At 35.6% G+C, this 26,887-nt stretch overlaps 1 protein-coding gene across 1 annotated transcript in view; it reads right to left on the bottom strand.

Annotated features, from left to right (window-relative positions):
- The window catches only part of GALNT14 (polypeptide N-acetylgalactosaminyltransferase 14), a 1,042,958-nt gene that overhangs the window by 125,067 nt on the left and 891,004 nt on the right, over positions 1–26,887 (bottom strand). Inside the window, exon 10 of the mRNA XM_053712800.1 lies at positions 5,507–5,633. Coding sequence (XP_053568775.1) covers positions 5,507–5,633 — 127 coding nt within the window. The remainder of the gene's footprint in view (positions 1–5,506; positions 5,634–26,887) is intronic.

Raw genomic sequence — 26,887 nt, 5'->3', positions numbered from 1 at the left:
TTGGAAGAAGGAAATAGATAGGCCAAACGAAAGTTCCAAGGGCAGACTAGAGCATCTTCTATGTGAGTCCTTGGAACTTTTCCCCTTTGCACAATAAACCGGAAGTTTGTGGTTCAATTTGGACGCCACAAGATCTATTTCTGGAAGACCCCACCTCAGGACTAATTGATCTAACATGTCCTGATGAAGAGATCATTCCCGTGGATGGACGGACAGGCGACTGAAGGGCCCAAAGAATCACACAAAGTTCAAGGATATTGATAGGTAACCTCACCTCCAGAGGGGACCATACTCCCAAACAGCTCCCCAACCCATCAAACTTGCATCTACAGTGACTACGGTCCAGAAAGGCCGAAGAAAAGAAGCTCCAGCAGTCAAATAGGGACTTTCCCTCTATCAAGAAAAATATAGTTTGACTGAAGAACTGAGTTCTATCTGCTTTTCCAGATGGAAACAATCCTTTGACCACTGTTGAAGCATCGACAATTAGAGAGGACGAAGATGAAAGTGAGCAAAAGTTACAGTGTTTGATGCTGCTACCATAAGACCCATTATTTTCATTTATTGTACTACAGATGGAAAATGACCCATATGTAGTGAAATACTTTAAACCAAGAATTAGAAACAGCGCTAATGAAAGCACGGATTATATGTGATGGGTGCATATTAAATATATATTATACAATTATACAAAAGAATGAAATAGCTGGAAAGATGATTAATATAAAACCTGATTTTAATTGCCTATTCTAACAACATTTAAACTCCATACATCTCCAATTGGGACGTCTCCCACAAGACAATATAAAATTACTAATTTTTAAGTACAAAAAGAACATATATAAAAATTATATTTAAAACAGTGTCCACGTTCCAGCATTGTGTAAAATTATTTATACCAGTGCAAAACAAATCCTTCAGATTTTGAAGTGTTAGCGGTGTGGGTATAACAGATTGTTTACCTTGAGGTCACAGTCCTGCCTTTTGTCCATTTCCAAGTGGCAGAATCCCTTGGCCGATTTATACCGTGTCTTGGACTGCGTTGCACACGTGACCTGTCCAGACATGATGATAGGTCACAGGTCAAGTGTATGATACAATGTAGTTTCAATCAGTAAAAAAAGGTTGCAAACTGTATCTTCTGAAGATGTATAGCAGCTGGTAATATACTTTCATGTGTATATGTCTTTCCCGATTCCAATCAACGCCAATCCTCACTTTGGATTAAAGGTTGCACCTCCCTCCATGCCAATTGTGTAAGTCAACGCGTTTCACTCTCCTCTAGGCTTTATCAAGACGCGCTCTAACCCAACGAGCACAAAAAGCACATTCACTGTACTCTTTAATGTATTTTTAATGTGTATTGTGCAACTTTTTTGTTTAACGAAACAGTTAACCAAATTTCTGAAGTTGTGGTAATCATTCTTCCGTAAATTGTGATTGGACTCAAGCGATCACATTTACTTTCAACTCATAATACCAGCAGTAAGCCCAATTACGTAACACACCTGCGATAAACCCCTTATCGCTTGCGCAAAAATGTTTGCGCTCCAATCGTAATCTGGCACTAAATACATTTAATGCACCGTCCTTTGTTTAAAGGTGCTTATATTTTTGCACAAATATGTGTAAACATGCCAGCACTGGAATGGATAAAAAAAACGGCTTTCAACATGATGGCGCCCATGATTAGCGGAAGGCAGTGAATAACCTCAATACTATGCGTCTAAAACATAATTAGCTTATAATGTTCCTTTAAAAACTCTACAAAAGGTGCATGGTGTTAAGCAGAAAAGTGCAAAAGAGCTAATGGTAGCAATTAGCACTCCGAAAATTAACCAGAGATCAAATCTCTAGTTAATTTGATAAATGTGCCCGAAATGCTCCCGAAATACTGTGTAGTGTATTTTATTAAAAAATAACCACCAAGATTACAAGTTTTGCACTATACCGGGTGCGTAAATAACGCAGAAAAACTAGCGTTATCGCACTTTCCATAGTGCTGCCATTACAAGTTACTGAAAAACCTTCTCTTGTTGTGTGGTATGGTGCATTAAGCTCTCTACCGCACAAAACCCAAAGCCTGATTATACGTGCTTTTCCCATAGACATCAATGGGAATCGGAATAGCGATCGCCGTAACGTAACGATTGATGTCTATAACGAAAAGAAAGTTATGTTAAAAGCTATCACCCTAACATAAACCCCTAGTCTAAATACCCCTAATCCGCTGCCCCGACATCGCAGCCACTAAATAAAGTTATTAACCCCTAATCCGCAGCTCCCTGACTTCACTGACACTAAATAAGATGATTAACTCCTAATCCGCCGCCACCCGACATCGCCGAAACTAAATAAACATATTAACCCCTAAACCACCGAACACCCACATTGTTACTAATAAAACAAACCTATTAACCCCTAAACCGTCGGACCCCACATTGCTACTAATAAAATAAACCTATGAACCCCTAAACCGCCAGTCCCCCAAATTAAATCAAATTTCCAATACACCTATCTTTCAATAAATAAAAACGTACCTGTGAAATAAAAAACACATAAGTTTAAGCTATAAAGTAACCTAACATTACTATTTTAAAACAATAAAATTAATGAAAAAAAAACAACCTAAATTACAAATTAAAAAAAATCCTAACACTACGAAAAAAAACCCGAAATTATCCAAAATAATAACAATTAAACCTAATCTAATACCCCTATAAAAACAAAAAAGACCCCCAAAATGAAAACACCCACTAACCTACGAATAAACTACCAATAGCTCTTAAAAGGGCCTTTTGTAGGGCATTGCCCTGAAACAATCAGCTCTTTTATCTTAAAAAAATTACAAAGTCCCCCCTTTGCATTTGAAAAGCCAATAGGATTTCAATAGCTCTCATCCTATTGGCTGAAAATGTCAGCCAATAGGAATGCAAGGTACCCCCTTTTTAAACGGGTAACTTGCATTCAAGCTTAAGTGTACGGCGGTGATCATATGAAGAGGATCCTCCATGCTGGATGTTTGCGCTGCCGGCGACAATGCTCCTTGCCTCCACAGCTCCGCGCCTCCGGGATGAAGATGTTGACGCCTAGATGAAGACTTCTCGCCACCTGGATGAAGATGGATGTCCGGACTTCAGGAACTGTGAGTAGATTTCTTGGGGTAAGTGTTATTGTATATTTTTTGGGTGTTTTTTTTTTAGATTAGGGCTTTGGGCACAAAAGAGCTGAATGCCCTTTTAAGGGCAATGTCAATACAAATGCCCCTTTAGGGGCAATAAGTAGTTTAAGGTTTTTTTAGACTTAGGTTTTTTATTTGGGGGGGTTAGTTGGGTTTGGGGTTTTACTTTTAGGGGGGACTTTTTTAAGGTAAAAGAGCTGATTGCTTCAGGCAATGCCCTACAAAAGGCCTTTTAAGGGCTATGTGTTGTTTTATTGTAAGGTTAGGGGGTGTTGTTATTTGGGGGGGTTGTTTTTATAGGGGTATTCAATTAGGTTTAATTGTTATTATTTTGGATAATTTTGTTTATTATTTTTTGTAATCTTAAAGTTTTATTTTTCGTAATTTTATTTTTTATTTTTTTTGTAATGTAATTTTAACTTTTTCATAGTGTTTTTTTTTTAATTTGTAATTTAGGTTTTTTATTTTTCTTTAATTTCATTGTTTTATAATAGTAATATTTAGTTACTTTATAGTTTAAACTTAGTTTTTTTTTATTTCACAGGTAAGTTTGTATTTATTTAAAGATAGTTATATTGGAAATTTAATTTAAATTAGGGTGGGTAAGGTTTAGGGGTTAATAGTTTAATTTAGTGTGTTGCGATGTGGGGGCCATCGGTTTAGGGGTTAATAGGTTTATTATAGTACTAGCAATGTAGGGGGGCGGCGGTTTAGGGGTTAATAGGTTTATTATAGTAGTAGCGATGTAGGGGGGGCGGCATTTTAGGGGTTAATAGCTTTATATAGTGTTGGCTATGTGGGTGGGCGATGGATTAGGGGTTAATGAGTTTAATATAGTATTTGCGATGCAAGAGGGTGGCGGTTTAGGGGTTAATAGGTAGTTTATGGTTGTTAGTGTACTTTGTAACATTTTAGTTATGAGTTTTGTGAAACATTTTTTGTTTCACAAAATCCATAACTACTGGTCTCAGATCGCGGTATGGATCACGGCGGTATAGGCTATAATGCAAGCATTTTAGCTGGACCGCACAACCTGTAATACAGCGGTATGGAAACCTGCACTAAAAAGTCATTTTTTAACCGCGAAATATATTGTTGCGTTACAGGCTAAAATGCTTGCGTTATAGCTGTACTGCCGCAACTTGTAATACGGGAGACTTGCCATTCCACGTGCAATGGCCAATTTTTCAGCGGTATAGCCTTACCGCAAAACTTGTAATCTTGCTCAAAGATAGCAGAACCGTTATTTATTAATAAAATAACTGCACTAGGCAATATTTAAGGGCTAAAGTTGGCGGTGTGGGGTGTTAGAAAAAATTGGCACTGAAAAGTGCCTTTAATTTTCGGTCTATGGGAACTGTGTGTTTCCAGTAAATATATGTGTATATGCTTATATACATATATATTTACATTTTCTGCCATCGCTGCGCTATTTACCCCCTTTGCTGCGCTTAGGTTTTGATGCCGTCTCTGACAGCATCAGAACAGGGCTGTCAGAGGGCTCCTATGGAAGCCACTCTCATGAGTGCAATGCTTCCCAGCAATGTGAACGCGAGCTTGCGTTCACATTGCTGTCAATTTGTAAATACCAGCGCACATTAGCATACGCTGGTATTACACAGTGGATCGCAAATATCACTTTCATGAAAGCTATATTTAGCGCTTCACTTGTAATCTGTCCCTTAATTTTTTATATATTTTATTGCTGTCAAAAGCCCTTTACTCTCACAGCTGACCTAAGTTATACATACTCTAACCTTTATAAATGCAAACTTACAAGCGGTAACCGTAAATCTCACTTCAGAAATGGTGATGGCGGGGTTTATTTGATGTATAACTATATAGTTTACTGTACATTAAAAAGATGCACTGGAATCCATAAAATCGATCTGTACTTTTGTGCAGTCTTTCAGCAGAATGCAAGGTCTTTACGTAAAAAAATGAGAAAACTGACAGCAACATTTCAACTCTATGACTTCTCAGTTGGCGGTACATCTGTTACTAGAGTATTATATGTCATAAGGAAAGCTGGCGTTTATTAGGATATAATTCCTCTGTTCATCGTTTTCGTAACATTGTGATGTCTTTTTAACCCCTGTCAAATGTAAGTAGAGACTAAATCCAATTATGTTTTGTAGAATTGTTGAAATATAAACAGTGACAGACTGATATGCAGAGGCTGATACCTCTAAATTAACATAGATATTGTGTGTAAACAATCAATTATAAAATGATTTGTCACACAATGTGAATCCACATAACAGTGACATGTTTTTACCCAGCGTGGAATGCATTTATTAAAAGGAGACAAAATAATATACCTACTTTATATAAGTATTAGCATTTCCTTCTGGAAAAACATAAGGATGCTTCTTCCGAAAAACGTGCCCCACTCGACTGCACGGAATTATTTCTAAGCTTCCACCGCACATCCAAACGCGAAATGAGATTTCTGCAAAGACATTAAGTTCAGTACTGTCTTATTCTTAGTAGGCAAGCATAAAAAATACATACAATTACTATATACTTGGGACTTAGCAGTTGTATACTTTGGTGCAATCAAAACTAGCTTGTGACTCAGTGATCCGAATGTTTGTTGACAGCAATAATACCGTGTTGGCAAAAAAAGAAAAATCCTCTTTTTCCTAAAACACATTGACAATGACAAAAGAAATCCTTGTTTCTCTAAATATAAGCTTAGAGCATACAATCCATTTGCAAGAAATGTAATCATGTTTATTTAGCTAAGAATCAAATATTGTCATAAATATGTTCAATACAATGCTTTCTCCCACAGGTAAAAGGATATCTTTAGCAAACGGACTGGGTACAAAATTACATCTAGTGCTTTTTAAAATGACATTGAACACTTTGAGATTGTAACATAAAAATATTTAATTAAAGAGACAGTCTACTCCATACTTTTTATTGTTTAAAAAGATAGATCATCCCTATTACCCATTCCCCAGTTTTGCATAACCAACACTGTTATATTAACACTTTTTACCTCTGTGGTTACCTGTTTTCTAAGCCTCTGCAGACTGCCTCTTATCTCAGTTCTTTTGACAGACATGCATTTTAGCCAATCAGTGCTTACTCTTAAAAAACTCCACAGGAGTGAGCAAAATGTTATCTATATGACACACATGAGTGTCTAACTGTCAAACTGTCAAAATGCTATATTTAGCCACCAATCAGCATGCGCTACCCAGGTGCTGAACCTAAAATGGGCCGGCTCCTGAGCTTTCATTCTTGATTTTCAAATAAAGATACCAAGAGAATGAAGAAAAATTAATAAAGGAGTAAATTAGAAAGTTGCTTAAAATTATATGCTCTATCCGAATCATGAAAGAAAAAAATTGAATTTAGTATCCCTTTAGGTTTTATCTGCTCAATGGCAAAGAGCTACAATGCACTTATATACAGTATATATTTATAAAGGTGCACATATATGTTAATGCTTTTATATGTGTATATATGACTGTAAATACATATATACACCTATACATATATATATATATATATATATATATATATATATATATATATATATATATATATATATATATATATGTATACAGGGGCGTATTTTGGCCTAGCCAAACAAGGCACTTGCCTAGGGCAGCAAATTGGAGGGGGGGGGGCAGCACATTTTTTCTTGCTATATTTATAAAAAGCTTGCAGTTATTTTAGAAGTATTATACAGTTATATAATGGGAGATTTTGCCCAAGGAGCTTACATTCTAGGGGGTATAATAAGAGTTTCCATGCAGCTTACAGTTTAGAGGTAACTCTGAACCTTTTAGTTATTCAGCTAGCTATTGCCTTTAGTTCAGTTGGCTTTCAGCACTTAGTACAGTATTGTGTTTGGCGCAGTATTGTTTCAAGAAATCTTTTATATATATATATATATATATATTGCAGCAATAGATAGATATGTGTGTATGTGTGTGTACGTGACTGTGTGTATAACTCTGTGTGAATGTATCTGTGACTATGTGTGTGTGTATGTTTGTTTATGTGTGTGTTTGTGTGTGCCTGTGTATATGTTTATGCAAGTGTTTTTCAAGCCCTGGTTAACACTTATTTTGGAAATGCCATGAGAAAAAATAATCACATTACTCCCTGAGCAAAAATTATTATGGCCAAAACAAAAAGCCATTTGCCTGCCTTTTTTCTTCGAAACAGCCGAGATCTCATATCTTTGAGCCCTTATAACTTTTTTGTGCAATATTTTTTAAGATATTTTTTCTTAGACAGTATTATTATAAGTGTAACTGTACTTTGTAATGTATTTTTTGAAGTGTTTTGTGCAACTTTTTAGTTTCGGAAAACAGTTAACAGCTCTGAGATCGCGGAAAGGATTGAAGCATAAAGGGCGATTGCGCTAGCGCAATCACAATTTTGCTCCATTTGTAATATCAGCAAAATGAAAATGGCTTGCAAAAACACGATTGTGCTAGCACAAAACCGTTTGCGCCTCACTTGTAATCTAGCCCAATATGTTCGGAAAGGCTTGATGAATTTCGAACATGTTCTTGTCCGATATATAAATAAAAAAACACTTGTTTTAGAATAAAATGTAAAACATTTAACCAAAATGAACGTTAAATAAAAAAAGTGTATTGTGTATATGGGCACGGCATATTTATGTGCCAGAGAAAATAACTACAAGCATAAAAAATATTTTGTGTGTATGTAGCAGAATATATATTAGAAATGATTGCACTTCCTGTAATCTATTCAGTACACTTTGTAATAAAACATATTGAAAGTCATCTCATTTTAGCTGAACTGGGGAAATAGAATCAGAACCAAGTGGAAGTTATTAAGTGCAGAGATCCCAAGGGTGTTGTGCTCTTTCTGGGACAGACTACTAGCCTGGCTAAGTGGAAGAGAAAGCAAAGTATTCTGCTTGTGAGTGGTTTGAAATTCAATAAGAATATTGACTGTGTAGAGGTATAACACAATATAACACATATATAATAGTTTTCTAGATCCCAAAGGAGAGCACATTCAGTTGATGAGTCAATGAATTCTCAGAAAAAATGAATAAAGGCAGAAGCTAGCACTGATTAGACTGATACAAATTTTCATATATTCTGGCTGTCACATTACCCAATTCGTCAATCATAATGTTTCCAGTGATTGCAACAGAAAATGAAACACTGCTTTTTTTTCTCATTAAGCAGACTGACCCCATACAATTAATTTCTAGCTTCTGGAGTTTCCAGCGTAACCTCTTGATATATTATATTTCTTAGCTATTCCAAAGGAATAGGGTCACTGACCTTGATTTAATAAAACTTGTTGGCAACACTTAAATCTCACTGAAAAAGAAAATAGTGAAATTCATAGAGATTTGGACTCTATAGCTGTGAATTGTGAGATCAGCTCATTTATAATCAATGGAGCTGAATCTATCTTGTAATAAAATCTCGCCGCTCTATGCTAAAGATATCGCCATCCCAAAACCGCCTTTAAAACATTAGTGAAAAAATTTATGAAAACCAAACAAAAAACCATAAACCAAAAAGCAAAAATAGACAACTTTGCTAGCTTTGAAATAGAGAGAATTAACCGCATGATGAGATATTTCCAAGGGACAATAGAGTCTATGGGGATTCGTCATTGCTGACGTATGAAGAGAGGATCTCTGGGTGGGGGAAGCTGCTCCGGCTGTGAAGAGGAGAGAGGTAAGTTTTTAAACAAAACGGCTGCTTTGTAAACTTTGATGAATGAAAGTGCCCCTGTTTTTAGTAGTATTTTTAAAAACTGGGCTTTCATTCATCAAAGATGACCTTCACTTTAAGGATTTAAAATTGAGCAGTTTTTTTGTATGAGTATGTGTGTGTGTTTTTGTATATTACAAGTCGACCAACATCTCTTTATAGCTTTGGAAAGCACATCAGCACTAAACATCACTCATATTAGTTGTGAGTTATGTGCTGCGCCCGACAATTATTTGTAATTTAGGATTATTTTAATTTATGTAATGGGGTTATTTAGGGAGTGTTAGGTTAGGGGGCTTAGTGATTAGTTATTTACGTTGTGGGGGCAAGGCACATAAGGGGTTGATAGTTTAAATAGATACTTTGCGATATTGGAGCCTGGCGGATTAGGGATTGATAGTTTAAATAGATAATTTGCTATATGGGGGAATGGCGGATTAGAGGGTTAATAGTTTAAATAGATACTTTACGATATGGGGGTTGGCAGACTAGGTGTTAAAAGTTTAAATAGATACTTTGCAATATGGGGGCATTGCAGTTTAGGGGTTAATAGTTTAAATAGCTAGATTGCGTTGTGGGGGCATGGCGGATTAGGTGTTAATAGATTTATAATAAATTGCGATGTGGGGGAATGGCGGATAGAGGAGTTTTGATGTGTCGGTTAGATTTTAATAGGAAAAAGTCCTCAAAGCACCTTTTTCCTGTTTTACACCTTACAGGGTAAGGATGGATTATGTATGATAGGTGTAAGAGGGTAAGGATGGATAATGTATGATAGGTGTAAGAGGGAAAGGATGGATTATGTATGATAGGTGTAAGAGCGTAAGGATGGATTATGTATGATAGGTATAAGAGGGTAAGGATGGATTATGTATGATAGGTGTAAGAGCGTAAGGATGGGTAAGGATGGATTTTGTATGATATGTGTAAGAGGGTAAGGCTGGATTATGTATGATAAATGTAGGAGAATAAGGATGGATTATGTATGATAAGTGTAAGAGGGTAAGGATGGATTATGTATGATAGGTGTAAGAAGGTAAGGATGGATTATGTATGATAAGTGTAAAAGGGTAAGGATGGATTATGTATGATAAGTGTAAGAGGGTAAGGATGGATTATGTATGATAGGTGTAAGAGGGTAAGGATGTATTATGTATGATAAGTGTAAGAGGGTAAGGATGGATTATGTATGATAAGTGTTAGTGGGTAAGGATGGATTATGAACGAGAGGTGTAAGAGAGTAAGGATGGATTATGTATGATAGGTGTAAGAGGGTAAGGATGGATTATGTATGATAAGTGTAAAAGAGTAAGGATGGATTATGTATGATAAGTGTAAGAGGGAAAGGATGGATTATGTATGATAGGTGTAAGAGGGTAAGGATGGATTATGTATGATAGGTGTAAGAGGGTAAAGATGGATTATGTATGATAGGTGTAAGAGAGTAAGGATGGATTATGTATGATAAGTGTAAGAGGGTAAGGATGGATTATGTATGATAGGTGTAAGAGGGTAAGGATGGATTATTTATGATAAGTGCAAGAGGGTAAGGATGGATTATGTATGATACGTGTAAGAGGGTAAGGATGGATTATGTATGATAAGTGTAAGAGGGTAAGAATGGATTATGTATGTTAGGTGTAAGTGGGTAAGGATGGATTATGTACGAGAGGTGTAAGAGAGTAAGGATGGATTATGTATGATATGTGTAAGAGGGTAAGGATGGATTATGTATGATAAGTGTAAGAGGGTAAGGATGGATTATGTATAAAAAGTGTAAGAGGGTAAGGATGGATTATGTATGATAAATTTAAGAGAGTAAGGATGGATTATGTATGATAAATGTAAGAGGGTAAGGATGGATTATGTATGATAAGTGTAAAAGGGTAAGGATGGATTATGTTTGAGAGGTGTAAGAGTAAGGATGGATTATGTATGATAGGTCTAAGAGAGAAAGGATGGATTATGTATGATAGGTGTAAGAGAGTAAAGATGGATTATGTATGAGAGGTGTAAGAGAGTAAGGATGGATTATGTATGATAAGTGTAAGAGGGTAAGGATGGATTATTGATGATAGGTGTAGGAGAATAAGGATGGACTATGTATGATAAGTGTAAGAGGGTAAGGATAGATTATGTATGATAAATGCAAGAGGGTAAGGATGGATTATGTATGATAGGCGTAGGAGAATAAGGATGGATTATGTATGATAAGTGTAAGAGGGTAAGGATGGATTATGTATGATAGGTGTAAGAGGGTAAGGATGAATTATGTATGATAAGTGTAAGAGGGTAAGGATGGATTATGTATGATAGGTGTAAGAGGGTAAGGATGAATTATGTATGATAAGTGTAAGAGGGTAAGGATGGATTATGTATGATAAGTGTAAGAGGGTAAGGATGGATTATGTATGATAGGTGTAAGAGGGTAAGGATGGATTATGTATGATAGGTGCAAAAGGGTAGGGATGGATTATGTATGATAAATGCAAGAGGGTAAGGATGGATTATGTATGATAGGTGTAGGAGAATAAGGATGGATTATGTATGATAAGTGTAAGAGGGTAAGGATGGATTATGTATGATAGGTGTAAGAGGTTAAGTATGGATTATGTATGATAGGTGTAAGAGAGTAAGGGTGGATTATGTATGGTAGGTGTAAGAGGGTAAGGATGGATTATGTATGATAGGTGTAAGAGAGTAAGGATGGTTTATGTATAATAGGAGTAAGAGTGTTAGGATGGATTATGTATGATAGGTGTAAGAGAGTAATGTTGGATTATGTAGGATAGGAGTAAGAGGTTTAGGATGGATTATGTATGATAGGTGTAAGAGAGTAAAGATGGATTATGTATGAGAGGTGTAAGAGAGTAAGGATGGATTATGTATGATAAGTGTAAGAGGGTAAGGATGGATTATTGATGATAGGTGTAGGAGAATAAGGATGGACTATGTATGATAAGTGTAAGAGGGTAAGGATGGATTATGTATGATAAATGCAAGAGGGTAAGGATGGATTATGTATGATAGGTGTAGGAGAATAAGGATGGATTATGTATGATAAGTGTAAGAGGGTAAGGATGGATTATGTATGATAGGTGTAAAAGGGTAAGGATGAATTATGTATGATAAGTGTAAGAGGGTAAGGATGGATTATGTATGATAGGTGTAAAAGGGTAAGGATGAATTATGTATGATAGGTGTAAGAAGGTAAGTATGGATTATGTATGATAGGTGTAAGAGAGTAAGGGTGGATTATGTATGGTAGGTGTAATAGGGTAAGGATGGATTATGTATGATAGGTGTAAGAGAGTAATGTTGGATTGTGTATGATAGGAGTAAGAGGGTTAGGATGGATTATGTATGATAGGTGTAAGAGGGTAAGGATGGATTATGTATGATAGGTGCAAAAGGGTAGGGATGGATTATGTATGATAGGTGTAAGAGGGTAAGGATGGATTATGTATGATAGGTGTAAAAGGGAAAGGATGAATTACGTATGATAGGTGTAAGAGGGTAAGTATGGATTATGTATGATAAGTATAAGAGGTTAAGTATGGATTATGTATGATAGGTGTAAGAGAGTAAGGGTGGATTATGTATGGTAGGTGTAAGAGGGTAAGGATGGATTATGTATGATAGGTGTAAGAGAGTAAGGATGGATTATGTATAATAGGAGTAAGAGTGTTAGGATGGATTATGTTTGATAGGTGTAAGAGAGTAATGTTGGATTATGTATGATAGGAGTAAGAGGGTTAGGATGGATTATGTATGATAGGTGTAAGAGGGTAAGGATGGATTATGTATGATAAGTGTAAGAGGGTAAGGTTGGATTATGTATGATAGGTGTAAGAGGGTAAGGATGGATTATGCATGATAAGATATAATTTATCTGATCTGTAGGATGATGTAGTGGGTTATGTAACTACTAATGCCATTGAGGATGTCATAGGTTATGTTACTAGTGATATTATCGACAATGTGATGTGTGATGTAATCAGTACTGTCATTGATGATATCATGCACCCTGTCCTCAGAGCTTGGGTGAACTGTTTTAAAAATAGAAAAATGTCACATAACACATCAAAAATACATTACAAAGTACAGTTACCCTCATATTAACAACATCTAATTAAAATTATTCGAAACAAATATTGCACAAAAAAGATATAAGGGTTCAAAGATAAGATGTCTCATATGTTATTAAAAAAAAGGAAGGCAGAGGGCTTTAACATAAAGATGCAAGGGTAAGGATGGATTATGTATAAAAAGTGTAAAAGGGTAAGGATGGATTATGTATGATAGGTGTAAGAGGGTAAGGATGGATTATTTATGATAAATGCAAGAGGGTAAGGATGGATTATGTATGATACGTGTAAGAGGGTAAGGATGGATTATGTATGATAAGTGTAAGAGGGTAAGGATGGATTATGTATGATAAATGCAAGAGGGTAAGGATGGATTATGTATGATAGGTGTAGGAGAATAAGGATGGATTATGTATGATAAGTGTAAGAGGGTAAGGATGGATTATGTATGATAGGTGTAAGAGGGTAAGGATGAATTATGTATGATAAGTGTAAGAGGGTAAGGATGGATTATGTATGATAGGTGTAAAAGGGTAAGGATGAATTATGTATGATAGGTGTAAGAAGGTAAGGATGGATTATGTATGATAAGTATAAAAGGTTAAGTATGGATTATGTATGATAGGTGTAAGAGAGTAAGGGTGGATTATGTATGATAGGAGTAAGAGGGTTAGGATGGATTATGTATGATAGGTGTAAGAGGGTAAGGATGGATTATGTATGATAGGTGCAAAAGGGTAGGGATGGATTATGTATGATAGGTGTAAGAGGGTAAGGATGGATTATGTATGATAGGTGTAAAAGGGAAAGGATGAATTACGTATGATAGGTGTAAGAGGGTAAGTATGGATTATGTATGATAAGTATAAGAAGTTAAGTATGGATTATGTATGATAGGTGTAAGAGAGTAAGGGTGGATTATGTATGGTAGGTGTAAGAGGGTAAGGATGGATTATGTATGATAGGTGTAAGAGAGTAAGGATGGTTTATGTATAATAGGAGTAAGAGTGTTAGGATGGATTATGTTTGATAGGTGTAAGAGAGTAATGTTGGATTATGTATGATAGGAGTAAGAGGGTTAGGATGGATTATGTATGATAGGTGTAAGAGGGTAAGGATGGATTATGTATGATATGTGTAAGAGGGTAAGGATGGATTATGTATGATAAGTGTAAGAGGGTAAGGTTGGATTATGTATGATAGGTGTAAGAGGGTAAGGATGGATTATGCATGATAAGATATAATTTATCTGATCTGTAGGATGATGTAGTGGGTTATGTAACTACTAATGCCATTGAGGATGTCATAGGTTATGTTACTAGTGATATTATCGACAATGTGATGTGTGATGTAATCAGTACTGTCATTGATGATATCATGCACCCTGTCCTCAGAGCTTGGGTGAACTGTTTTAAAAATAGAAAAATGTCACAAAACACATCAAAAATACATTACAAAGTACAGTTACCCTCATATTAACAACATCTAATTAAAATTATTCGAAACAAATATTGCACAAAAAAGATATAAGGGTTCAAAGATAAGATGTCTCATATGTTATTAAAAAAAAAGGAAGGCAGAGGGCTTTAACATAAAGATGCAAGGGTAAGGATGGATTATGTATAAAAAGTGTAAAAGGGTAAGGATGGATTATGTATGATAGGTGTAAGAGGGTAAGGATGGATTATGTATGATAAGTGTAAGAGAGTAAGGATGGATTATGTATGATACGTGTAAGAGGGTAAGGATGGATTATGTATGATAAGTGTAAGAGGGTAAGGATGGATTATGTATGATAAGTGTAAAAGGGTAAGGATGAATTATGTTTGAGAGGTGTAAGAGAGTAAGGATGGATTATGTATGATAGGTGTAAGAGGGTAAGGATGGATTAGGTTTAAGTGTAAGAGGGTAAGGATGCATTATGTATGATAGGTCTAAGAGGGTAAGGATGGATTATGTATGATAAGTGTAAGAGGGTAAGGATGGATTATTGATGATAGGTGTAGGAGAATAAGGATGGACTATGTATGATAAGTGTAAGAGGGTAAGGATGGATTATGTATGATACGTGTAAGAGGGTAAGGATGGATTATGTATGATAAGTGTAAGAGGGTAAGGATGGATTATGTATGATAAGTGTAAAAGGGTAAGGATGGATTATGTTTGAGAGGTGTAAGAGAGTAAGGATGGATTATGTATGATAGGTGTAAAAGGGTAAGGATGGATTATTTATGATAAGTGCAAGAGGGTAAAGATGGATTATGTATGATACGTGTAAGAGGGTAAGGATGGATTATGTATGATACGTGTAAGAGGGTAAGGATGGATTATGTATGTTAGGTGTAAATTGGCAAGGATGGATTATGTACGAGAGGTGTAAGAGAGTAAGGATGGATTATGTATGATATGTGTAAGAGGGTAAGGATGGATTATGTATGATAAGTGTAAAAGAGTAAGGATGGATTATGTATGATAAGTGTAAGAGGGTAAGGATGGATTATGTATAAAAAGTGTAAGAGGGTAAGGATGGATTATGTATGATAAGTGTAAGAGAGTAAGGATGGATTATGTATGATAAGTGTAAGAGAGTAAGGATGGATTATGTATGATAAGTGTAAAAGGGTAAGGATGAATTATGTTTGAGAGGTGTAAGAGAGTAAGGATGGATTATGTATGATAGGTGTAAGAGGGTAAGGATGGATTATGTATGATAAGTGTAAGAGTGTAAGGATGGATTATGTATGATAAGTGTAAGAGGGTAAGGATGGATTATGTATGATAAGTGTAAAAGGGTAAGGATGGATTATGTTTGAGAGGTGTAAGAGAGTAAGGATGGATTATGTATGATAAGTGTAAGAGGGTAAGGATGGATTATGTATGATAAGTGTAAGAGGGTAAGGATGTATTATGTATGATAGGTCTAAGAGGGAAAGGATGGATTATGTATGAGAGGTGTAAGAGAGTAAGGATGGATTATGTTTGATAAGTGTAAGAGGTTAAGGATAAATTATGTATGATAGGTGTAAGAGGGTAAAGATGGATTATGTATGATAGGTGTAAGAGAGTAAGGATGGATTATGTATGATAAGTGTAAGAGGGTAAGGATTGATTATTGATGATAGGTGTAGGAGAATAAGGATGGACTATGTATGATAAGTGTAAGAGGGTAAGGATGTATTATGTATGATAAATGCAAGAGGGTAAGGATGGATTATGTATGATAGGTGTAGGAGAATAAGGATGGATTATGTATGATAAGTGTAAGAGGGTAAGGATGGATTATGTATGATAGGTGTAAGAGGGTAAGGATGAATTATGTATGATAGGTGTAAAAGGGTAAGGATGAATTATGTATGATAGGTGTAAGAGGGTAAGTATGGATTATGTATGATAAGTATAAGAGGTTAAGTATGGATTATGTATGATAGGTGTAAGAGAGTAAGGATGGTTTATGTATAATAGGAGTAAGAGTGTTAGGATGGATTATGTATGATAGGTGTAAGAGAGTAATGTTGGAATATGTATGATAGGAGTAAGAGGGTTAGGATGGATTATGTATGATAGGTGTAAGAGGGTAAGGATGGATTATGTATGATAAGTGTAAGAGGGTAACGATGGATTATGTATGATAAGTGTAAGAGGGTAAGGTTGGATTATGTATGATAGATGTAAGAGGGTAAGGATGGATTATGCATGATAAGATATAATTTATCTGATCTGTAGGATGATGTAGTGGGTTATGTAACTACTAATGCCATTGAGGATGTCATAGGTTATGTTACTAGTGATATTATTGACAATGTGATGTGTGATGTAATCAGTACTGTCATTGATGATATCATGCACCCTGTCCTCAGAGCTTGGGTGAACTGTTTTAAAAATAGAAAAATGTCACAAAACACATCAAAAATACATTACAAAGTACAGTTACCCTCATATTAACAACATCTAATTAAAATTATTCGAAACAAATATTGCACAAAAAAAGATATAAGGGTTCAAAGATAAGATGTCTCATATGTTATTAAAAAAAAGGAAGGCAGAGGGCTTTAACATAAAGATGCAAGGGTAAGGATGGATTATGTATAATAAGTGTAAAAGGGTAAGGATGGATTATGTATGATAGGTGTAAGAGGGTAAGGATGGATTATTTATGATAAATGCAAGATGGTAAGGATGGATTATGTATGATAAGTGTAAGAGAGTAAGGATGGATTATGTATGATACGTGTAAGAGGGTAAGGATGGATTATGTATGATAAGTGTAAGAGGGTAAGGAAGGATTATGTATGATAAGTGTAAAAGGGTAAGGATGGATTATGTTTGAGAGGTGTAAGAGAGTAAGGATGCATTATGTATGATAGGTCTAAGAGGGTAAGGATGGATTATGTATGATATTTGTAAGAGAGTAAAGATGGATTATGTATGAGAGGTGTAAGAGAGTAAGGATGGATTATGTATGATAAGTGTAAAAGGGTAAAGATAAATTATGTATGATAGGTGTAAGAGGGTAAAGATGGATTATGTATGATAGGTGTAAGAGAGTAAAGAATGAATTATGTATGATAAGTGTAAGAGGGTAAGGATGGATTATTGATGATAGGTGTAGGAGAATAAGGAATGGACTATGTATGATAAGTGTAAGAGGGTAAGATGGATTATGTATGAGAGGTGTAAGAGAGTAAGGATGGATTATGTATGATAAGTGTAAGAGGGTAAGGATAAATTATGTATGATATGTGTAAGAGGGGTAAGATGGATTATGTGTGATAGGAGTAAGAGAGTAAGGATGGATATGTTGATACGTGTAAAAGGGTAAGGATGGATTATGTATGATAAGTGTATAAGGGTAAGGATGGATTATGTATGATAGGTGTAAGAGAGTAAAGATGGGTTATGTATGATAGGTGTAAGAAAGTAAGGATGGATTATGTATGATAGGTGTAAGAGGGTAAGGATGGATTATTGATGATAGGTGTTAGGAGAATAAGGATGGGACTATGTATGATAAGTGTAAGAGGTAAGGATGGATTATGTATGATAAGTGTAAGAGGGTAAGGATGGATTATGTATGATAGGTGTAAGAGAGTAAGGATGATTATGTATGATAAGGTAAGAGGGTAAGGATGGATTATGTATGATAAGTGTAAAAGGGTAAGGATGGATTATGTTTGAGAGGTGTAAGAGAGTAACGGATGGATTATGTTGATAGGTGTAAGTAGGGTAAGGATGGATTATGTATAAGTGTAAGAGGGTAAGGATGCATTATGTATGATAGGTCTAAGAGGGTAAGATGGATTATGTATGATATTTGTAAGAGAGTAAAGATGGATTATGTATGAGAGGTGTAAGAGAGTAGGGATGGATTATGTATGATAAGTGTAAGAGGGTAAGATAAATTATGTATGATAGGTTTAAGAGGGGTAAAGATGGATTATGTATGATAGGTGTAAGGAAGTAAGGATGGATTATGTATGATAAGTGTAAGAGAGTAAGGATGGATTATGTATGATACGTGTAAGAGGGGTAAGGAAGGATTATGTATGATAAGTATAAAAGGGTAAGGATGGATTATGTATGATAACTGTAAAAGGGTAAGGTAGAGATTATGTTTGAGTGGTGTAAGAGAGTAAGGAGGATTATGTATGATAGGTGTAAGAGGGTGTAAGGATGGATTATGTATAAAGTGTAAGAGGGTAAGGATGATTTCATTGTATGATAGGTCTAAGAGGGTAAGGATGGATAATGTATGATATTTGTAAGAGAGTAAAGATGGATTATGTATAGAGAGGTGTAAGAGAGTAAGGATGGATTATGTATGATAAGTGTAAGAGGGTAAGGATAAATATGGATGATAGGTGTAAGAGGGTAAAGATGGATTATGTGTGATAGGTGTAAGAGAGTAAGGATGGATTATGTATGATACGTGGTAAGAGAGTAAGGATGGATTATGTATGAATAAGTGTAAGAGGGTAAGGATAAATTATGGATGATAGGTGTAAGAGGGGTAAAGATGGATTTATGTGGTGATAGGTGTAAGAGAGTAAGGATGGATTATGTTATGATACGTGTAAGAGGGTAAGGATGGATTATGTATGATAAGTGTAAGAGGGTAAGGATGGATTATGTATGATAGGTGTAAGAGGGTAAGGATGGATTATGTATGATAAGTGTAAGAGGGTAAGGATGGATTATTGATGATAGGTGTAGGAGAATAAGGATGGACTATGTATGATAAGTGTAAGAGGGTAAGGATGGATTATGTATGATAAGTGTAAGAGGGTAAGGATGGATTATGTATGATAGGTGTAAGAGAGTAAGGATGGATTATGTATGATAGGTGTAAGAGAGTAAGGATGGATTATGTATGATACGTGTAAGAGGGTAAGGATGGATTTTGTATGATAAGTGTAAGAGGGTAAGGATGGATTATGTATGATAAGTGTAAGAGGGTAAGGATGGATTATGTATGATAAGTGTAAAAGGGTAAGGATGGATTATGTTTGAGAGGTGTAAGAGAGTAAGGATGGATTATGTATGATAAGTGTAAGAGGGTAAGGATGGATTATGTATGATAAGTGTAAAAGGGTAAGGATGGATTATGTTTGAGAGGTGTAAGAGAGTAAGGATGGATTATGTATGATAGGTGGTAAGAGGGTAAGGATGGATTATGTATAAGTGTTAGAGGGTAAGGATGCATTATGTATAATAGGTCTAAGAGGGGTAAGGATGGATTATGTATGATATTTGTAAGAGAGTAAAGATGGATTATGTATGAAGAGGTGTAAGAGAGTAAGGATGGATTATGTATGATAAGTGTAAGAGGGGTAAGGATACATTATGTATGATAGGTGTAAGAGGGTAAAGATGGATTATGTATGATAGGTGTAAGAGAGTAAGGATGGATTATGTATGATAAGTGTAAGAGAGTAAGGATGGATTATTGATGATAGGTGTAGGAGGAATAAGGATGGACTATGTATGATAAGTGTCACAGAGGGTAAGGATGGATTATGTATGATAAGTGTAAGAGGGTAAGGATGGATTATGTATGATACGTGTACGAGGGTAAGGATGGATTATGTATGATAAGTGTAAAAGGGTAAGGATGGATTACTGTTTGAGAGGTGTAAGAGAGTAAGGATGGATTGTGTAAGATAGGTGTAAGAGGGTAAGGATGGATTATGTATGATAGGTCTAAGAGGGTAAGGATGGATTATGTATGATATTTGTAAGAGAGTAAAGATGGATTATGTAATGAGAGGTGAAAGAGTGTAAGGATGGATTATGTATGATAAGTTGTAAAAGGGAAAGGATAAAATTAGGTATGATAGGTGTAAGAGGGTAAAGATGGATTATGTATGATAAGTGTAAGAGGGTAAGGATGGATTATGTATGATAAGGAGTAAGAGGGTAAGGATGCATTATGTATGATTAGGTCTACAGAGGGTAAGGATGGGTATTATGTATGATATTTGTAAGAGAGTAAAGATGGATTATGTATGAGAGGTGTAAGAGAGTAAGGATGGATTACTGTATGATAAGTGTAAGAGGGTAAGGATGGATTATGTATGATAAATGCAAGAGGGTAAGGATGGATTATGTATGATAAGTGTAAGAGGGTAAGGATGGATTATGTAATGATAGGAGTAAGAGGGTAAAGATGAATTATGTATGATAAGTGGTAAGAGGGTAAGGATGGATTATTGTATGATAGGTGTAAGAGGGTAAGGATGGATTATGTATGATAGGTGCAAAAGGGTAGGGATGGATTATGTATGATAGGTTGAAAGAGGTTAAGTATGGATTATGTATGATAGGTGTAAGAGAGTAAGGGTGGCTTATGTATGGTAGGTGTAAGAGGGTAAGGATGGATATGTATGATCGGTGTACAGAGAGTAACGGATGGTTTATGTATAATAGGAGTAACGAGTGTTAGGATGGATTATGTATGAATAGGTGTAAAGGAGTAATGTTGGATTGATGTAATGATAGGCGTAGAGTAAGAGGTTAGGATGGATTATGTTATGATCAGGTGTAAGAGCGTAAGGATGGATATGAATGATAAGTGTAAGAGGGTAAGGTTGGATTATGTATGATAGGTGTAAGAGAGTAAGGTTGAATTACTGTATGATAATATATAATTTATCTGATCTGTAGGATGATGTAGTGGGTTATGTAACTACTAATGCCATTGAGGATGTCATAGGTTATCGTTACTAGTGATATTATCGACATGTGATGTGTGATGTAATCAGTACTGTCATTGATGATATCATGCACCCTGTCCTCAGAGCTTGGGTGAACTGTTTTTAAAAAAAGAAAAATGTCACAACACACATCACAAAATACATTACAAAGAACAGTTACCCTCATATTAACAACATCTAATTAAAATTATTCGAAACAAATATTGCACAAAAAAGATATAAGGGTTCAAAGATAAGATGTCTCATATGTTATTTAAAAAAAGGAAGGCAGAGGGCTTTAACATAAAGATGCAAGGGTAAGGATGGATTATGTATAAAAAGTGTAAAAGGGTAAGGATGGATTATGTATGATAGGTGTAAGAGGGTAAGGATGGATTATTTATGATAAATGCAAGAGAGTAAGGATGGATTATGTATGATAGGTGTAAGAGGGTAAGGATGGATTATGTATAAGTGTAAGAGGGTAAGGATGCATTATGTATGATAGGTCTAAGAAGGTAAGGATGGATTATGTATGATATTTGTAAGAGAGTAAAGATGGATTATGTATGATAAATGTAAGAGAGTAAGGATGGATTATGTATGATAAGTGTAAGAGGGTAAGGATAAATTATGGATGATAGGTGTAAGAGGGTAAAGATGGATTATGTGTGATAGGTGTAAGAGAGTAAGGATGGATTATGTATGATACGTGTAAGAGGGTAAGGATGGATTATGTATGATAAGTGTTTTATGGTAAGGATGGATTATGTATGATAGGTGTAAGAGGGTAAAGATGGGTTATGTATGATAGGTGTAAGAGAGTAAGGATGGATTATGTATGATAAGTGTAAGAGGGTAAGGATGGATTATTGATGATAGGTGTAGGAGAATAAGGATGGACTATGTATGATAAGTGTAAGAGGGTAAGGATGGATTATGTATGATAAGTGTAAGAGGGTAAGGATGGATTATGTATGATAGGTGTAAGAGAGTAAGGATGGATTATGTATGATAAGTGTAAGAGGGTAAGGATGGATTATGTATGATAAGTGTAAAAGGGTAAGGATGGATTATGTTTGAGAGGTGTAAGAGAGTAAGGATGGATTATGTATGATAGGTGTAAGAGGGTAAGGATGGATTATGTATAAGTGTAAGAGGGTAAGGATGCATTATGTATGATAGGTCTAAGAGGGTAAGGATGGATTATGTATGATATTTGTAAGGGAGTAAAAATGGATTATGTATGAGAGGTGTAAGAGAGTAAGGATGGATTATGTATGATAAGTGTAAGAGGGTAAGGATAAATTATGTATGATAGGTGTAAGAGGGTAAAGATGGATTATGTATTATAGGTGTAAGAGAGTAAGGATGGATTATGTATGATAAGTGTAAGAGAGTAAGGATGGATTATGTATGATACGTGTAAAAGGGTAAGGATGGATTATGTATGATAAGTATAAAAGGGTAAGGATGGATTATGTATGATAACTGTAAAAGGGTAAGGATGGATTATGTTTGAGAGGTGTAAGAGAGTAAGGATGGATTATGTATGATAGGTGTAAGAGGGTAAGGATGGATTATGTATAAGTGTAAGAGGGTAAGGATGCATTATGTATGATAGGTCTAAGAGGGTAAGGATGGATTATGTATGATATTTGTAAGAGAGTAAAGATGGATTATGTATGAGAGGTGTAAGAGAGTAAAGATGGATTATGTATGAGAGGTGTAAGAGAGTAAGGATGGATTATGTATGATAAGTGTAAGAGGGTAAGGATGGATTATGTATGATAGGTGTAAGAGAGTAAGGATGGATTATGTATGATAAGTGTAAGAGGGTAAGGATGGATTATGTATGATAAGTGTAAGAGGGTAAGGATGGATTATGTATGATAAGTGTAAAAGGGTAAGGATGGATTATGTTTGAGAGGTGTAAGAGAGTAAGGATGGATTATGTATGATAGGTGTAAGAGGGTAAGGATGGATTATGTATAAGTGTAAGAGGGTAAGGATGCATTATGTATGATAGGTCTAAGAGGGTAAGGATGGATTATGTATGATATTTGTAAGGGAGTAAAAATGGATTATGTATGAGAGGTGTAAGAGAGTAAGGATGGATTATGTATGATAAGTGTAAGAGGGTAAGGATAAATTATGTATGATAGGTGTAAGAGGGTAAAGATGGATTATGTATGATAGGTGTAAGAGAGTAAGGATGGATTATGTATGATAAGTGTAAGAGAGTAAGGATGGATTATGTATGATACGTGTAAAAGGGTAAGGATGGATTATGTATGATAAGTATAAAAGGGTAAGGATGGATTATGTATGATAACTGTAAAAGGGTAAGGATGGATTATGTTTGAGAGGTGTAAGAGAGTAAGGATGGATTATGTATGATAGGTGTAAGAGGGTAAGGATGGATTATGTATAAGTGTAAGAGGGTAAGGATGCATTATGTATGATAGGTCTAAGAGGGTAAGGATGGATTATGTATGATATTTGTAAGAGAGTAAAGATGGATTATGTATGATAAATGTAAGAGAGTAAGGATGGATTATGTATGATAAGTGTAAGAGGGTAAGGATAAATTATGGATGATAGGTGTAAGAGGGTAAAGATGGATTATGTGTGATAGGTGTAAGAGAGTAAGGATGGATTATGTATGATACGTGTAAGAGAGTAAGGATGGATTATGTATGATAAGTGTAAGAGGGTAAGGATAAATTATGGATGATAGGTGTAAGAGGGTAAAGATGGATTATGTGTGATAGGTGTAAGAGAGTAAGGATGGATTATGTATGATACGTGTAAGAGGGTAAGGATGGATTATGTATGATAAGTGTAAAAGGGTAAGGATGGATTATGTATGATAGGTGTAAGAGAGTAAGGATGGATTATGTATGATAAGTGTAAGAGGGTAAGGATGGATTATTGATGATAGGTGTAGGAGAATAAGGATGGACTATGTATGATAAGTGTAAGAGGGTAAGGATGGATTATGTATGATAAGTGTAAGAGGGTAAGGATGGATTATGTATGATAGGTGTAAGAGAGTAAGGATGGATTATGTATGATACGTGTAAGAGGGTAAGGATGGATTATGTATGATAAGTGTAAGAGGGTAAGGATGGATTATGTATGATAAATGTAAAAGGGTAAGGATGGATTATGTTTGAGAGGTGTAAGAGAGTAAGGATGGATTATGTATGATACGTGTAAGAGGGTAAGGATGGATTATGTATAAGTGTAAGAGGGTAAGGATGCATTATGTATGATAGGTCTAAGAGGGTAAGGATGGATTATGTATGATATTTGTAAGAGAGTAAAGATGGATTATGTATGAGAGGTGTAAGAGAGTAAGGATGGATTATGTATGATAAGTGTAAGAGGGTAAGGATAAATTATGGATGATAGGTGTAAGAGGGTAAAGATGGATTATGTATGATAGGTGTAAGAGAGTAAGGATGGATTATGTATGATAAGTGTAAGAGGGTAAGGATGGATTATTGATGATAGGTGTAGGAGAATAAGGATGGACTATGTATGATAAGTGTAAGAGGGTAAGGATGGATTATGTATGATAAATGCAAGAGGGTAAGAATGGATTATGTGTGATAGGTGTAGGAGAATAAGGATGGATTATGTATGATAAGTGTAAGAGGGTAAGGATGGATTATGTATGATAAATGCAAGAGGGTAAGGATGGATTATGTATGATAGGAGTAAGAGGGTAAGGATGAATTATGTATGATAAGTGTTAGAGGGTAAGGATGGATTATGTATGATAAGTGTAAGAGGGTAAGGATGGATTATGTATGATAGGTGTAAGAGGGTAAGGATGGATTATGTATGATAGGTGCAAAAGGGTAAGTATGGATTATGTATGATAAGTATAAGAGGTTAAGTATGGATTATGTATGTTAGGTGTAAGAGAGTAAGGGTGGATTATGTATGGTAGGTGTAAGAGGGTAAGGATGGATTATGTACGATAGGTGTAAGAGAGTAAGGATGGTTTATGTATAATAGGAGTAAGAGTGTTAGGATGGATTATGTATGATAGGTGTAAGAGAGTAATGTTGGATTATGTATGATAGGAGTAAGAGGGTTAGGATGGATTATGTATGATAGGTGTAAGAGGGTAAGGATGGATTATGTATGATAAGTGTAAGAGGGTAAGGATGGATTATGTATGATAAGTGTAAGAGGGTAAGGTTGGATTATGTATGATAGGTGTAAGAGGGTAAGGATGGATTATGCATGATAGGTGTAAGAGAGTAAGGATGAATTATGTATGATAAGATATAATTTATCTGATCTGTAGGATGATGTAGTGGGTTATGTAACTACTAATGCCATTGAGGATGTCATAGGTTATGTTACTAATGATATTATCGACAATGTGATGTGTGATGTAATCAGTACTGTCATTGATGATATCATGCACCCTGTCCTCAGAGCTTGGGTGAACTGTTTTAAAAATAGAAAAATGTCACAAAAGACATCAAAAATAAATTACAAAGTACAGTTACCCTCATATTAACAACATCTAATTAAAATTATTCGAAACAAATATTGCACAAAAAAGTTATAAGGGTTCAAAGATAAGATGTCTCATATGTTATTAAAAAAAAGGAAGGCAGAGGGCTTTAACATAAAGATGCATACATATAGATTATATATATATATACATTATCTCACAAAAGTGAGTACACCCCTCACATTTTTGTAAATATTTTATTATATCTTTTCATGTGACAACACTGAAGAAATGACACTTTGCTACAATGTAAAGTAGTGAGTGTACAGCCTGTATAAAAGTGTAAATTTGCTGTCCCCTCAAAATAACTCAACACACAGCCATTAATGTCTAAACCGTTGGCAACAAAAGTGAGCACACCCCTAAGTGAAAATGTCCAAATTGGGCCCAATTAGCCATTTTCCCTCCCCGGTGTCATGTGACTTGATAGTGTTACAAGGTCTCAGGTGTGAATGGGGAGCAGGTGTGTTAAATTTGGTGTTTTCTCTCTCACTCTATCTTATACTGGTCACTGGAAGTTCAACATGGCACCGCATGGCAAATAACTCTCTGATGATCTGAAAAAAAGAATTGTTGCTCTGCATAAAGATGGCCTAAGCTATAAGAAGATTGCCAAGACACTGAAACTGAGCTGCAGCACAGTGGGCAAAACCATACAGCGGTTCCACTCAGAACAGCCCTCACCATAGTCGACCAAAGAAGTTGAGTGCACATGCTCAGTATCATATCCAAAGGTTGTCTTTGGGAAATAGACGTATGAGTGCTGCCAGCATTGCTGCAGAAGTTGAATGGGTGGGGGGTCAGCCTGTCAGTGCTCTGATCATACACCGCACACTCCATCAAATTGGTCTGCATGGCTGTAGTCCCAGAAGGAAGCCTCTTCTAAAGATGATGCACAAGAAAGCCCGCAAACAGTTTGCTGAAGACAAGCAGACTAAGGACATGGATTATTGGAACCATGTCCTGTGGTCCAATGAGACCAAGATAAACTTATTTGGTTCAGATGGTGTTAAGCCTGTGTGGCGGCAACCAGGTGAGGAGTACAAAGACAAGTGTGTCTTGCCTACAGTCAAGCATGGTGGTGGGAATGTCATGGCCTGGGCCTGCATGAGTGCTGCCGGCACTTGGGAACTATAGTTCATTGAGGGAACCATGAA

Source organism: Bombina bombina, chromosome 4 (assembly GCF_027579735.1).
Source record: "Bombina bombina isolate aBomBom1 chromosome 4, aBomBom1.pri, whole genome shotgun sequence".
In the NCBI taxonomy this organism is placed as follows: Eukaryota; Metazoa; Chordata; class Amphibia; order Anura; family Bombinatoridae; genus Bombina; species Bombina bombina.
The sequence above is the reverse complement of the archived record's forward strand: the minus strand, read 5'-3'. Positions and strand labels throughout refer to the sequence as shown.